Consider the following 17,493-nt stretch of genomic DNA (forward strand, 5'->3'; position numbering starts at 1 on the left):
AGCATATCTTCAATGATTGTGGAACTCATACATTACAAAGTCAGCATAGTAAATGCTTTACAATTTCAGCTCTATTTCCTGATATACAGGTCCAATGAAGGTAGAATGCACCTCGGGGACAAATATTTTGTCTCCAAAACTCTCACAATCTCCTCTGGTCTACCATTTGTTGGGGGCTCATTTTAAAGCTCACAGAGTAAATAAACTTTTCACCAGCCTAGTTTTGTGAAAATCTGGAATTTTATTTTACCCGCCATAGGGACAACCCAGGGATGGCAGCCATTTTGAATTTCAAATATTGGAATATATCGATAATTTCTTTCTCTCGATACAAAATTTGCACCCCCATTTTTATCCTTGATTTTTAAAGAGAATGATTGAAAGTTTGCTTGATGAAAGTTTGAGCAAAAGTTTAAGTCTTCCATTTTTGAGGTGTACTAAACTTTGAGGATACAGGATCCTTTTGATAACTAGTAAAACTACATTGCTCATATCAGAGATGAAAGAATTAAAAACAAATAATTTTTTCAGTACAGTACATCATCGTTCTCACCTGGTAGGCCCTTATGATGTTCTGAACCACAAGATGGTCTTCGATCACCTGCTTGTCCACCGTGGCAAATACCGGTGCTGTTTGTCCAGTGGTGCTCATTGGGGTAGTCCTTTGCATTGCTACTGTTTGCGTTTCGTAGGCAGAGCCTGGCGTGGCGCCTTCCTGAGCATTTTGGAAAAATATGTCCCATGACTGTAAAAACATAAGGAGAGAGAGAAAAGCAATTTGAATTTGTGACAGTAAAAAGTAATAATTTCTATTATTGTAACTTCAAATACTAGCGAGACACATGTATTTGTGTTGTTGGTTTGTTTAACAGGTACATGTATCTTTTTAATTAACATACAGTCAAACCTGTTTATAGTGGCCACTCAATGGACCAAGAAAAAGTGACCACTATATGGAGGTGGCCTTTCTATAGAGGGTGGGTGTGGCATTACTTTCTGTGCAGGTGGTGCGCTAAGTGGTGAATTTAGGGAAAGATAAAAGCAATTATAAAATTCCATAACATAAATCTGTTAAAATACATAGAACAGCTATTTAGTTTCTGAAAGCTTGTAATGCAGAATGTAAAATCAGTAAAAGTAGACTTATTCGTGTTTTCCAGTCTGAGCATTTTTTGACAGAGGTCATTGAGGGTCAGATACGCTGACTATTATATACAGTTTTTGTACCAAAATGGAGCAATTCCATGTGACCACTGACCACATAAGAGAGGTGGCTGTTCTGTAGAGGGCCTTTAACATGTAAAATGCCACGGGACTGCCACAAATTGACCATTATAAAGAGGTGACTGCTCTGTAAGGGTGACCACTATGACAGGTTTGACTGTACCTTATCCAAAGTCTCTTGTCTTTGTACATCACTTATGGTCATGTAGTATGCATCATTTTTAACTAATATGTGCAAGAGGCCAACTCCTAACCACGCAGGTTATTGAGTTGAAACAACTGTTGGCTTTTTTAATTTGAAAATGTCATTTAACACATGCACATATTCTAGCCAACATAAATGAAGATGTGTCACCTGCAGATGCAATGAGTGACAGATGTGAATTTTGTCAATTGATTGGAGAGAAAATACCGCAATTATACGGTGTCGCTCAAATTTGATCAAAATTGGTATATACCAGTATGGGTACCAATGACCAACAATAAATGTTGTTTCTATCTGTTCAGTGGAGGAAAATTCTACGTTGATGTTATGGCAATGATTTCTGCACAGTACAACCAGAAACATAGGGCAAAGTCCCTGAAGCTACTATAGACATGGATACAAAATTAAGTATTTCCTGACTGTATGAAATTATCTCACTAAAGGTCATCCTAGGGACATGTAAACCAAATATTGAAGCTGTCTGACCAGCGGTTTTGAAAAAAACAAGCGACTCAACAGTTGACAGAGCTCTGCTGTGTTATTTAGAGAATAACCTTTTGTGACACATGTATTGATGAAGAAGATTGATATCTTTGATAGCTCATTTCAGGATGGTCTGACCTAAAATGGAAAAAATTCTGTAAAAATACAGATTCGCATATTTCATCAGACTATATTAGTGTATAATAGCAAATAAACGAGAGTTAATTACATTCTAATCAAAGTAAACAAGACTTGCTTACATCAAGATTTACGTCATAAAAAAACAGCATATCTGTCAGGTTATAAAGAATCTTGAGCTGGTTATCTTTGGTAATATCAGTATTTTCATCCAATTAACCAAGCACATTTTAACTTTCAAATTAACATTGTAAGTAAGTTCTGTTGAATAAGTTGAGACTGTACGTACTCAGAGAAAGCACACTGAAGAGACAAATGTTGAATAAGTTCAAGGTCATCAAAAGCATTATAAGGAATCATGTTAAACTTTCATTGCACTGTTTACACAGATTGCATAATTGCTATAAATAGCACATGAGGAATCTTACAGCCCAGCTTTACCATAAAAACCCTATCACTTTGACCACTCTATTTTTTTTCCTCAAAAAGTAATCTTATTTTATCCTTACCAAGTCAACCATAAATGGAAATTAGAACTTTCTCTATCTCTATTTATTTGACCACCCTATCATGACAAACTATTATGAACAATTTCTTTTAGATAACATAAATGGTGGTTCAGAATATATCAAAGTTGGGATTCAGGAAAGTTGCCTTTACATGTTTTAATCCTCAATTCACTATGAACTGTCAAAAAAAGTTGAACTTTCTGATAATTCCACACTAAAATTATTTTGGCTTTGATGATTTCCTAATTAATTCAATTATTTAAAATCATATTAATTATTTTTTCTGGGTGAATTGATAGGGTTTATACAGTACAAGAATTACATACAATGTAAAAGTCAAACTTTGACCAAAAAATGACAAAAAAATTCCTTAAAAATACACATTCGCATATTTCATCACAATTTAAACAAATCTAAGTTGGGTTATCCCTAGGGACCTGTATACCAAATAACAAAGCTGTCTGACCAGCGGTTATGAAGAAGAAGATTTTTTACCAAAAACACCTTTTTTGGCATTAATTTGCCTATTTTCAACAATATCAAAAAATTAAAAAAAGTAGTTTCTCAAAATCCTATTTTTCATCTACACAACAAATATCAAATCAGTAAGTACTGCGGTTCTCAAGATATTTGAGTGGACGGACGCCTCACAAACGGACATACATACATACAGAGTTAATTCTAGGACGCGCCATTGCGCAATTTGCGCAAAAAAATCTCGAATGGCCCTCATTTCTACCTTTGATGCGCCACCAAGGGCGCAACATTTTATGAATGGGTCGGTCGATCACGCAGAGTTCACTTACTTCATACATTTACGTAGCTCCCCGAAGGTCATTACCTCAGTCATAGTGTGCCATGTTAAACGATTCAGTTACCCTTCGACCTTTGCCCACTACGGCATATATGCTGGTGCATAGGAAGCTGGGTAAAAAGGACTGATGTAGGGGCAATGGTGTATTGGAGCCGTGCGCGCATGTGGTACGATCGATGAATGTAAACAACGGCTCTGGCCGCCGCGTTATCGTGAAAAGCTAGTCGCCGCTCAGATTTTTAACGCCAGTACTATATAATAGTTGATGAACCCAGGATGATCGGGCAGTCCCTTAAATTGAAGCGTTTGCAACGTCTATCGTCCATACCAGCGAAACGTTGAACACTGCAAGGAAGAAAGCATTCATGCTTGGCCGGCCATATGATCGTTTTGAAGAGCAACACAGTTTAGGTCGGACATATCTCGTTATCCAGAGTAGCCAGATCAGAACCAATGATCGTAAATTTGCTAATACATACAAGTTATGTATAAAAGTTGATGTATCGATCACTTTATGTAGGTCGTACGGGTTACACTCTCGTGTTGTATCAGTGTGATAATTGTCGACCAGTGCAAATCGGGGGCCACTCGGAGAAATCCTACCGGTGCGCTAAGCTTTGATCATGATCGTTTCCAGTCAAAATCACAGTCCGTAGTAATTTGTGCAGTTGTTAAAGTCCGACATCAATAATTCATCACATAAGTTACGTAAACAATTGAATCAAACCAAACGGTTAGTTTGCTGCTGCCATTGTTGGGCCTGTTGCGTATACGGAGCACAACTTAGCTGTAGGCTTCGTTGGTTACAGGTGGCCCGATCTCTAGTATTCTCCTTTTCTTGACTTGATAGACTATGGTATTTTCAGCAGAAAAAATTCAAGGGTTTTACATGTGTGATCATGACGGCCCCCGATTTTATAAAATGGCCCCCTTGGGACAGGAGTAGGGGCCCAAAGTGGCCCCTTGTTTTTGCGTCCTAGAATGTACACTGCATACATACATACACATACATACAGACTGACGACGGACACCGGACGGATACCCATCCCAATAGCTTCTATAGACTATAGTCTATAGTAGCTAAAAACAACAAGAAATATTTAAACCAGAAAAACAAGAATGACAAAAGTAATTAAGGTCTAACTTTAGGACTGGAGGTCAACTTTAGCAACATGCATAGCAGAAACAAGCCCCTCTTAGTTTAATATAAACGGTCTTCCCCCATCTACTGTCTATGGTTGCAGCTGGTCTGTTAATATGTAACAGTTCATAAACAATGACAGGAAATGAGGCAAGATCAGTGGAGTTTGCCTGTTTCTCACTGGCATGCTTCCTGCACATTTGCAGGATTTCACTTTTTCTTTATACCTCATTTGCACATTTTTGACACTGATGTGTTCATTTGAACAAATGCACATCTCAACCCCTACATCTACCTGTACACCAAATACTGAGATGGTAGCTCTGGCGGTATGGGAGCCTTTGTGTGTGACGGATATACATCCGCACATACCCACAAATATACAGACATACAGACATGCAAATCAGATGCAAATGAACTGATTCAGCATATACGATAACCTCACATTGGTACACCAAATGTGAGCTAAAAATGGTTGAGGAATGTTACAAAACAAATACTGAGTAGCCTAGCCATATTTGGGTAACAGCATGTACATGTATGTTTCAAATCAGTCCTGTCACCCTTAAACCAGTCTGTTTCCCTAAGCTTTTGGTCTCATGAAACAGTCTGTTTTGATGGTGATTCACAGGCCTTTGAGAAAACCAACATACCCTGTTACGTGAATAAGGCCCATTAATACATGTATAATAATGTAATTGTTCTCCCAGGGATACATACCGGTACATATGCATGTTCCCAGTACCAGTCTAATAGTTGCCATTTATGGCCTAACCAGCGTCAACCTTTTGTTATTTTTGTGTTGTTCTCTCTCACTCATATTGCTTTATTACTGTCCCTTTGAATTTCACTTCATGTTATACTGCAGGTAACATCCAAAACATGCACAAACGAAAGTTGGGGTTGCCGATCCTATTTCAGATGACCTGAGTTAACCTATCCTCATTATATATTCATACCTCCAAGGTCTGTGTGTTGATATGCACGTACCGGTGCCTAGCGTCATCTATTCAAATAACAGTGCCGTGACGCAAATAATGGTTGTAACCAATCCCCTTGTGTTTGAAAGGGCAACCGACATTTCAACACATTGTGTTCTAATTCGTAGGATTGATACGGTCGCCGCAATCATGATTTACGTCAGGTCTGCTATTGATTGTGTTTGAACAGACACCCATGAAATTATTGTACTTTATGTTCAGAATGTCATTGTGGACACAGCATGGTCATTGTGTTTGCAAAACAAAAAGCACACACAGGTACAGACCATCTTCTGGTTGGACTAAACTTTTAATGGGACCCAACAAGACACAGGGAAGTTAGTACCAAGCACGCAAAAAAAGTTTGGAAATGGGAGTACATGTCTGAAGTAATGTTGACATTGTCATGGCTACCTAATACCTTTTGACCTTTCAAAATTACAGCTTATTGTTATATTAGGTCATTACTTGAATATAACTTGGGTGAAATGGGGGGGGGGGCACTGTAAGAATACAATTACTATTAAATTTCTCTACATTTTCTTCTATGTACTTTATACATATATTTGTGCATAAAAGCTATGCTTTCAATTTTTATAAGAAACAAAAAAATAGTGACAATGTCACTGGTCGCTCCCATATAGTTATCAAAACAAGCTAAAATCAAGCTAAAAGATTTTTTATCACAAATAGAAACAATTCCCCCAATAAAATAAAATTATACAAATTTCACCAGAATTTGATCAAATCTTACTGACGTCACCCGTAAAAACCTCTACACTAAGTTTCAACTCAATCGGACGTGTGGTTTCAGAGTTAAAAAAAATTTTGATCAAAAATGAAAAAAATAGCCAAAAAATGCAAATATGCAAATTTCACCACGATTTGCCCAGATTTGAGAAAGGTCACTCCTATGCACTTCCATACCAAGTTTCAAATCAATCAGACTTGTGTTTCAGAGAAGAAGATTTTTTGACCAAAAATGGGAGAAAATAACAAAAAAATTCATGAAAAATAGCAAGTCCAAGATACTGACCCAAGATGTGCACAATCATTTCAGGTCAGCCCAAAGTACTTACATGCTAATTTTTCATCTAATCTGCTCAGTGGCTATTGAGATTTTCAATAAAATGTAAACTTGCAAAACATATATACATATGGCTATGGGAGCTAACAAACGACCCAATGGTCGACAGAGCTCTGCTGTGTTATGAAGAGAGCAACGTTTTGTGACATATGTATTGATGAAGAAGGTTGAGATCTTTGACAGCTCATTTGAGGATGGCCTTACCTAAAATGGCAAAATTAGCTGCAAAAATACAAAATTGATGATTTCATCATAATTATGTATAAAAATGTATACCAAATATCAAAGCTATCACATAAGTAACTTTTGAGAAACAAATATTTTGACCAAAAACGGCAAAAACTGACCCAAAAATACAAAAATTGAAGATTTCATCAAATTTCACTATATCACACTAAGAGAACCCCCAGGAACCTGTATACCAAATATCAAAGGCATCAGACAAGTAGTTTTTGAGAAACACATTTTTTGACCAAAAATGGCAAAAATTGCACCAAAAATACAAAATTGCAGATTTCATCATATATTCTGTATATCATATTTAGTTTATCTGTAGGAACCTGTATACCAAATATCAAAGCTGTCAGACGAGCGGTTTGGTGAAATAAATTTTTGACCAAAAATGACAAAAAAATTCCTTAAAATACAGATTTGCTTATTTCATCACAATTTGAACAAATCCAAGTTGGGCTATCCCTAGGGACCTGTATACCAAATATCAAAGCTGTCAGACGAGCGTTTTGATGAAATAAATTTTTGACCAAAAATGACAAAAAAATTCCTTAAAATACAGATTGGCTTATTCATTACAATTTGAACAAATCCAAGTTGGACTATCCCTAGGGACCTGTATACCAAATATCAAAGCTGTCAGACGAGCGGTTTTGATGAAATAAATTTTTGACCAAAAATGACAAAAAAAATCCTTAAAAATACAGATTTGCTTATTTCATCACAATTTGAACAAATCCAAGTTGGGCTATCCCTAGGGACCTGTATACCAAATATCAAAGCTGTCAGACAAGCGGTTTTGATGAAATAAATTTTTGACCAAAAATGACAAAAAAATTCCTTAAAAATACAGATTTGCATATTTCATCACAATTTGAACAAATCCAAGTTGGGTTATCCCTAGGGACCTGTATACCAAATATCAAAGCTGTCTGACCAGCGGTTATGAAGAAGGAGATTTTTTACCAAAAACGCCTTTTTTGGCACTAATTTGCATATTTTTGGCAATGACAACTTCATTTGAACAAAATCTCATCTACAGCCCATCATCCATGTACACACCAAATATCAAGATGAAATGTGCAGCGGTTTTGGAGTTTTTGATGTTGACGGACAGACATACAGACATACAGACATACAGACATACAGACATACATACATACAGACATTTTCCTAGCCTATAAGAATAGCTTCCATTGCCATATATACATATGGCTATGGGAGCTAAAAAACCGTACTTTTATAGAAACAAGATTAGATACATAGATTTTTCACGGAAACTACAATGTAACTTCTGTTGCTCTCAAGCTGTTGAGTGATACGAATTGAAAACTGCGGAGAGCCATAATTCATTCTCCTGTCTGACCCTGCCTGTGTCCAGAAGGTTACTGACACATACATGTACAGTGGTACTGTAACAGCATTATACATAAGTCAGAGAATAATTTGAATTATTATATTATTATCACAACATGAAATACTCTTTGCGGCAATTCATTTGAATCAGTTTAAACCAATCAAGATACATGCAGGTCCTCACAAAAAGTATGATGTTGGTGAAAATCACCATATTCATGTACATATTTTATGGCAAGCCTTGGCAAAGTATGTACAATCTACAAAGTATAGGACACATAAGATGAGAAAAGGTGAACCTGGCAGGAAGACACTTAGGTTTGACAAACTTGACCTCAAAGCAACAGATGACACTGACAGGAAAAGGGTGAATAATGATCTGCCAGATGAAGAATGACTTAAGGTCAAATGAAGGTCGAAGTGGGTCATTGTAGCTGTCGTGCTCTCGTCTGTCTGTTTGACGTCTGATTTCCCTAATTTCTATTGCATGCACTGTTACCCTGTATCTTTCTTTGGGACTGTTGGGTTCAGTTTATTGTGATTGCAAAACATGAGCACACTTCTTAGCTGTTTTGAATGGACCAGTAAAAAATACCACGGATCACGGTTTCCCAAGGGCATTTTCGTTTCGCTCATACAGAACCAAATCCTACATGTACATGATGTACATATACATTACAGACTTGCGATACAAAGGTAAAGAGGTCAAGGGTCATCAGACCCTCATGTGCTCTTGTATGTGTTCATCAGAGCTTCAGCAAAAGGGGTCAGGTACCGTCACATATTATTGGCTATTGTAAGGTACAATAAATACCAAGTAATAATAAGCACACAGTAAAATAACAATTAAATTTCTCTCCTGAGAACACCTGCAATTGTCATTTTTAAAAAACTTTGTAAACAGATTGGTCAGCACAATTTGTATTTACAGTATTACTTAAAACAGTGCTTAAATTTGAAACAGACTTTATGAAACTTTGTTGCTGCGCACCTACAGCTACACACCTTTTAATTTACCTGTGATAATTCTGCAAGAAACTGAATCATTCAATCAAAATGATGGGGCAAACTGTCACTATATGAATACATTAGCAAGAACATGAAGGATTTTACAGTAATATTGCCATCAATGTATATATGAAAACATCCACAGTAACTAAGACACCATTTTTTTCATCCTGCCCCCTTTTCCATTAGCATTGACTCAATTTCACCACTGAAAACAATGGAATTGGGCCAAACCATAGTGGTCAATGGGATGAATTGGGGCTACCAGCAAAATCTCTCTGCCCCATGAGTACTTGTAATAATATATGTATACGACTACGACAAGACTAACTCATTAAAACCAAAGCCATCTATCTCTCTTTGCCATGAACAATATACAAACAACAACTAGAATATATTGTTCATTGTTTTATGAAATATTAACCTAATTAACAGTCTTTCTCGCTGCATGTAGACGGATACAGAATATAGATGTTGGAGTTGCTGTTGTTGATACCTAGGAATTGTCACATTGAAAGCAAGTGGGTAAGTGTTCCTGCTTTGAATACAATTGATTAACAGCAATAATCAATTATTATCTCCTGGTACATTTCCACTTTTATACAAAAATTAATCAGTACATTAATTAGCGACATGTGGAACAAAACAGGACCTATAAAATATACCGTTGATTTTGTAAATTTCACCGGTATCTGTTTTCATATGAACCAAGGCTGACAAGTCTTCTACTACCAACTGTCAGCTCTATCAGGAGACATCATAGCCCATTTAACAGAATGAAGACTGCTGTTTCCCATCACGTAAGATACCATATCAATATTTGATACCATTTGCATACAAAGTGGGTTTACTTCTTTATCACCAAAATTGCATCTTTGCTCCTGACCTTTCATTATGGAGAAGTACATGTATATAAGCTCAATTAGTTCTGCGTAAATTTTGACAACACCACCCAAAGTGAGTCGACAACTTTGAGTATTTCATTTCAAACTTTATGGTTACCTTTACAAGTATTACAAATAACTGATATACATTAATTGCAGGTTATAATGTTCACCAGGGACTGGGAATTCATAAACAAGTTTTTGACATCTACTTACAGTGTTCTCCACGGCGCCTTTTAAGTGGGCGGTGCGCCCACTTTAATTTCACGGCCGCCCAGATAAAATCTACGCCGCCCAGTTTAATTTTCGGCCGCCCATGCTTTTGAAACCCACCGTCAGCCTTTGTTCTGGGGTGGCGGGTTTGGTTCACGGCAATGTTTTTATGCCGTGCTTTTGTTTGTTTCTGTATTGAATTTCAATAAGGTGTTAATTTAAATCAATAAGGCACATTTTGCTGTTGTTGTATGTGTGAATTTGTCATTTTAATACCTCGTCAAGATATGTCACGACGACCATAGCGGAAGAAAGACCGCGAGAGAAGCTCGACCGACTTGTCAACCCATTCACACAATCACCGTCCCGCCACCCGTACGGTGACACAATAAACTGTGCGGTCGCATCAAGATCTAAGTGTTGTCTCGATTGATTCTGCCGAATTTCCCCAAGAAAGTACACATTCTTTTAACACCATCATCAGGGTTCTCCAGCCTGCAGCGTCGCGGCCCGCGACGCTATTGTTCAACCCTTGACTCCACCGACCCATCCAAAGAAATTGTAAAGGACAGAAAAATTGATATAAAACCATAGTCAAAAGACAGCAAAAGTCAGCGACGATTTCTGCTCTTAATTGACAAAAAATTTGAAATCAAACTGATTACACATTCCCTAGATACAGAAGTGGCAATTTGGTGAAATTTCTGTTTGACTCACATCTTGAAATAAAAAGTAAACGTGGAACGAAGACATGTATGCTGCCGATCAACAGCGTAGCATAGCTTACGGAACTGTCTGTCACTGCACCGGCATGCGTTGGCTGCACGTAAAAGCAACTCAACTTTCCAAGATCGAACGGTCAGTATCTTGTGTAAACAGCAACATAGCAATGAAAATTGTTATAGTCAGCGGTAAAAACTCTTAACAGATGGAGCGTTACTTGCTTTAGACAAATGAAAATGCATGTGAAGAGAATCCCAGATCGCGTGCGTGAATGAAAATATACCGTAAACAATGGCGGATATGACATCAGAGTGGGACTCTTCTATTTTGGTACCGGGGGTGCGCATTGTCAGAGAACCCTGATAAACGTACTGAAAAACGTAGTATTTCCTAGCGATGCTGTCACGGGAACTTCGATATCTCATCGTTTTACATCTTTTAATAGTTTCTTTGATCTGAGCAGTTTTACCAACTTTAACGGTATATTTTACTCTCCTAACCTTTCTTTATTTGAGTTAAACAAGGGTAGGAGCTTATGCAACTTAGTGAGGATGTACTGAATTTGAAAAAATCAGTGGAGGGGCTCTGCTTCATGAGTACCCTGTTTTGTCAATTTTCGCTGAACACAAACTATATGTAAATATTATGCAAATGATTATGTTAATATTATGCAAATGATTATGCAAATTAGCCACCCACATAATTTTTTTATTTGTGGAGAACACTGGACTTATGAAAGTAGCCCTGGGTGTGGAGATAGATGTAATATGTGCTTATAATCAGTAACAGCAAACAAGCTGGGACAGCTGAATTGAACTGTTTGTGTAGCTGTCAAAGAACATTTATATCTACACACAATTCAGGAAGTTTTATTTTGGTACTTCATTGGCTCTGCACAAGTGTCCATGCAAAAGACCATGGCATCAGATGGCTTGAGAATTTTCACAACAAGCCTGGTATAGTGGATTTTATTAGGCTACAAGTAAAGTTCAGACATAAACAAAGAGGATTTTTACTATGGAATAAAAAAGAATGCCGAGTTGGTATTTTCAGTACCACTAATAAGATACATGTACCACAACTGAAAATAATCATACCAGAGACCATTATAAAAGGAACTCTTTTCCTAAATATACAACAAGATATTAATAAAAATAACCTAACATAAAAATAAGGTGCACGAGACAAACCAGGTGAAATTTAATAACATCTATGATTGAACATACACATTTTAAATCTCTAGAGGGTTACTGGCTTCTAAGAAGCCATACAATTTTAATGAATGTCCCTATTTATCAAAGCCAACACAAAGCATACCAGTAGACAGGTAATTTAGTTAATTTAGTCTTTCCGAGAGTTAAAGCCTTCTCACTCTTGTCCTTTGTGGTCTGTGATAGGACATCAGTCCGTCTGGGTTTGGATGTTTTTATTCAAATTATTACATTCCAAAAGACCCTCTTTAAAACTTTTTCTTCTGAAATCATAAATTCATACAAACATTACTGGTACACTTGAAAATTTAAAACGCTTGATACTGTCGTGTATTTTGAATAATATCAATGCCAACTGGGTTCTCTGTGACTGTTCATTTTTTTTAAATTATGATTTAAAATGTATACTAAGAATCTATCATAACAGTCAAACCTTAAGATTATGCATGGCATTATCAGATACTTTAATTATAAGTATTGAAATTTACCAGAAGTAAATCCCCTGGAAAATCTTCATATTCAATATATTTGCCATGTTCCCTATCAGATTGGCCAACATCTGTTGGTCACCTGATAGCAATTGGTGTGGTTTCTAAAAGGTTTCTGAACTCTCTAAATGATGTACATTTTAACAGCCACTTTTCTTATGGTAAATTTCACTTGATACATGAACATATAAATGACTTTTAAATCTATGATATAAAATCATAAGTTTGCTGATAGACAATGTCAATCAAAGCTGCAGTTTTCTTATTTTTGGCATTGTGCACAATGAGTCAAATGTACACGATCCTCATTGAAATAATTCATTTCATTATATATGTGAATAGTAATGAAATATATAAGATGTGTCAACAAACTAGAAAGGCAGAATTGTACATATAAATATCATACATGTATGATTTGGACAATATACATGGGCAGCTACCCCTCCTTTACATGACAAGTGTAATTTCCCAAGGAGGAAGTGACCAACCTTTTACACAGGAGTTTCTTTCGGATTTGACTCATCACTTTATACGTTCTTTCTCATCATGTAGAGTACAAAGGTGGGATTTTAACAATGCCTGACTTTACAAGTTTTGACAGCAATCAAATGGACAAACACCACTTCAATTTTATTACTTTAAGGGGCAAGCCAGTCACATGAGAAGAATTGAATACCTAAGTATTCAATGCATTCCTATGTGATTTATTGATTATTCATAGAAAATTACTGCTCACTCTTTCAGAGTACATACATGTAGATGTCCAATGAAAGTTTTTAAAACTAAAAGTGTTTGCCATAATGAAGAGAATGATCATGAAGAAATGACGTGAAAGAAAGTTCTGGTCAACCTAAGAGGTCTTTCTAAAAATTATGAGAATTAATACCACTGTTTAGATCAGAATATATGCTTGTGAATCTGCCCGTAAGATTTTGGTACTGTATGAACCAAGATGTTGGTAACATAGCTTATTTACTGTAATCAATTCCTTGTTTCAATACAAAAAAGAAATGTATAATTTTAACCCAATATTATGCAAAAGTATACTTCATGCATACTTTGTCAAAGGGGGGTCTTTTGTATTGTTAATATCTGTTGTTCTTCTATTGTTGTTATTTATGGTTCTATATCTTACTTATTTGTTCATATTTTTAAGTACCTTCACATTTATTTTCATTTTCTTTATACATGCCTACTTCCCCCAGTAACAACATCTTACTGCAGTGTTATGAAGTATTTGTTGTAACAGTTTACAATTGTACTCTTAGGTAAACCAAACTGAACCAATCAAAACAGGTCGACAGAAGTATTTTTTGATGAATCTGCAAAACCAACGCCTCCTCATTCTTGTGCTGTGAGTGTACAAATGTACATGTAAAAATAGCCCTATCTCAAGGGGACGCATGCATTACTGTTTAAGAGTTTGAACACCACAATTGGATAGAATAATAAGAGGCTCTGCATGAATTGGCAATGACCTAGGGCATGCCAAGGTCATTTCAATGACAAGATATGAATGGAACATTTGTCAACAGATTTCAGTATGCGTAGCACATTGTTACCGAGCAATGCGAAAATTCTGTTGAGAGAGTTTCTTTCCCAGAGGTGTGTGAATGAAAGTCAAACACAAGCCAATCTTGTATCTTTACTGATTTTTCAAAAGTAATGTTTAGTGTACATGTAGCTTACTTGTATTCATCATTGTACTTCTTGTAATATGTACACTAATGCTGGTCATGATCTATGACAGATATGTATGACATATTTGAATTTTGAATTTTGTTTTCATTTTATGAAGGACAGGAGCAGATACCAATATCTAAGATAAAACCCATCTGTTAAAACACTTGACACAGACCAATCAGTGACAGGAGAAAAAGGGTACAAACAAAGTGTTCAATGTCTCATGTACTTTATATCATCATCAAAAGAAAACCAAGCCAACCAAAAAGTAGTTCCTGTAGATGGATGGAGTTTAAATTGCATAAATTTTTGTGTTCAATATTTGATCGACTGATACCTCAGATGAGTTGCGTACCATTTCCACAGTACTCTACTATTTTTGGCATTACAACAATGACAATACTGCAATTAGAATGTCAGGTACTGCATGTCTGCCATTTTTAAACACACAAATGCAATTTGGCTGTGCTAATTTCATTAGACAGTTGGCAGCTTTTACCTGGCAATCCCCGCTGCCCTTGGTGTTAATCAGTAATTACAGCACACAACATCATAACTTTGAAAATGCTATTTTTTGCTGCATTTAAAAAACAGAAACAGTCCAACAAATAAACAAGAGTCCAACACACAACTCTGCTTCAAAAGTCATCTGACACAAATTTTCTTAAATGAAAGAAAAATTTTAAGACGGAACACAGCATGGAGACTTTTTCCCCCAAATTTTACCGACAAATGTAAATTGAAAGGCAGTGATGGTGTGGTTTTACACAAAAACCCTGAAGAGTTCATTGACCAATTGGTACAACCTCCCTCCAACCTTTCAGAGCACCCCCAGAAATTCTGAGTTCATAATTGGGAAAATGATGTTGCAATCTCTGTAAATGGGTCATTCTGGAAAACATAATGGTCTTTCAACAGCTGACAACCTATCTTGTCATTACATTATCTGTGGTATTACAGTTTCCCTTATCTCCATAGGGCAGATTATGACTGTCACACAGTGGCAGTGCACCATATGTCACTTCATGTATTCATTTTATACAGGGACAAAATGTGTTGTCCTGATCACATACATACATACATACATTGCTCCTACCAAAAATTATAATTATAAAATTAAAAATTACCCCTTTATTCCATTAACTGATTATCCTGAGATGAATGTCAGACCAAAGGTTAACATGAAGAATCTGCTTTATTATTGTTAAATTATGGATTCAAACGTCTATTTACGATTGAGAAGGCCTAACGGATGAGCCTGGACCGCCTCTGCACTATGGAGTCTTTCCACTCTTGGCGGCATACATTTTCACACTCATGTTGTGTGCCACGGTCCCTGCACCGTGTGTGCACAGTACACTCCCTGACTCAAAATTTCGCCATCGACGTCCATGTTTTATTACGTAACCGGGTAGTACGACTGCAGATTAGGGAGTGTTTCCATGTTGTTTGGGGCCTCTCGCACCTACTCTATCCTCAACACTAACCAAAGTGATTCCTTAGGCTGCGAGTGATCGAGTGACAGGAAAAACGTAGTCTTACTCTCAGTCCACTACTGTGGACGTAAACTGAAATCTGGCCGTCACTTCGGGCGGTGTTTGCTGCCCTCACTTCTAAGTATGCATCGTCCAAATTTAGAACAAAACTCTACTCTGCGCATTGGCATCGCGTAACATTTATTGAGAGTAAAATTTTCCATCATACCGTATACGTGATAACTCTTTTCCCTTGATCGGTTTGATATAAAATAAAATCAAAAACGGGCCCTTGAATTGTGCAATCCACCGCGTGAACCCGGTCCTCACCTTATGTACACTGCTCGGGTCATCCAACCATTGCTCGTACATTTGTTCAACATACATTGAACTTGTCCCATTTAGAAAAGGTTCCGTGGCCACAGGTGCCACATATTGTCTATTTTGTACCCCAAGGGCACCACATGTCCTTGTAGTCCTTCCATTGGCCAATATAGGCCTTAACGTCTGAAGAAAAGTCTTAACTCTGTACATTTTAGCTGTCTTTAGGCCTCAATCAATATTGAGGATCGAAACGTCGACACCCTTTGGATAGGTTACGTGCTACGTGCCCCACAGTAGAATTTCTCGTTGAGAGATCGTTGTATTCCGTTTGTGGGACTTCTGTCACTCCTTGGAACACCTTTAGAGCGGTATCCACCCAATGTAGCGCTGACAGGTAGTTTACTCTTCGGACAGTTACGTTCCAGTTGGAAATCCCTTTGAGCGCGAGCTTCACGAACGCTTTCTAAATTTCCACCAGGCGCACTGTGAGTGTGTGAGAACTGACGTCGTTCCGTCAACTCGAGCAGACGGTTGCGCAGAAAACAGGAAACAATTCCACAAAACCTTGATGTATGGTCAACTGCTGTAACTATAATATCCTCTCACACAGAGGCTGCGATAATTAGTAGATCTGACGGAGATAGAAAGGCAGAAACACGGAGCATTACACGATGACAATTTACGCAACTCAAATGCAAAGTGCGCTATTGACTTCTGACCCTTTGCGAAGACGATCTGCGCAAGTGTACGTATGGTGAACAAACTCGTGTCTGATTGGCTAACGGGAGACGAGCCCCTTTTCGGCTCCCCTTCTGCGTAATATGACTGTGGTAAAGATCTCCGCCAGCGACACTCTTATCAATAAAGTGTGTCTCCTATTAGGTGCATTTTAACATTTGTTTAATAGGGACCGAGGAAGCACATTTCTGTGATCTAGAAAACTACATAGCCATTTGATGTGTAAACTGTCCCAGACCAATCACAAAGTCTCTTTCAAAACCGCCCAGTTGACTTCGTCACAGAAATACCGCGTAAATCCAATGAGGTGACTTTCCCAAGACAATGCAAGAGGTCTACTGACCGCGGCGTCTAGATATGTTATAAATACGATTTGTTGTGCTTTTGCATCAATCACCTTTTCCCGTCTGTTAACACAGGTGTTGTTGTGCATTATCGATAGTGCACCACTTATGAGATTCGAAAGAATCACTGAGACTGTCGCTGTCGGCAGCGATTGACCTGTCAGTTCAGATCACTGATCAGTGCATGGTGCAATGCTCACTCTCTTCCATGGTTGAGGGCAGTATTTTTCATCA

At 37.3% G+C, this 17,493-nt stretch overlaps 1 protein-coding gene across 2 annotated transcripts in view; it reads right to left on the reverse strand.

Moving 5' to 3' along the window:
- Positions 1-17,445, reverse strand: part of LOC139122582 (2-oxoglutarate dehydrogenase complex component E1-like) — a 43,391-nt gene extending 25,946 nt beyond the window's left edge. Inside the window, exons 1-2 of one of the 2 annotated variants that reach the window (XM_070688131.1) lie at positions 16,184-17,445; positions 554-745 (exon numbers count right to left, since the gene is read on the reverse strand). In XM_070688131.1, the coding sequence (XP_070544232.1) occupies positions 554-745; positions 16,184-16,387 (396 nt within the window). In that variant the 5' untranslated portion in view covers positions 16,388-17,445. The remainder of the gene's footprint in view (positions 1-553; positions 746-16,183) is intronic. The other variant, XM_070688130.1, reaches the window with a different exon arrangement.
- Positions 17,446-17,493: the final 48 nt, after the last annotated feature.

Source organism: Ptychodera flava, chromosome 22 (genome assembly GCF_041260155.1).
Source record: "Ptychodera flava strain L36383 chromosome 22, AS_Pfla_20210202, whole genome shotgun sequence".
NCBI lineage: Eukaryota > Metazoa > Hemichordata > Enteropneusta > Ptychoderidae > Ptychodera > Ptychodera flava.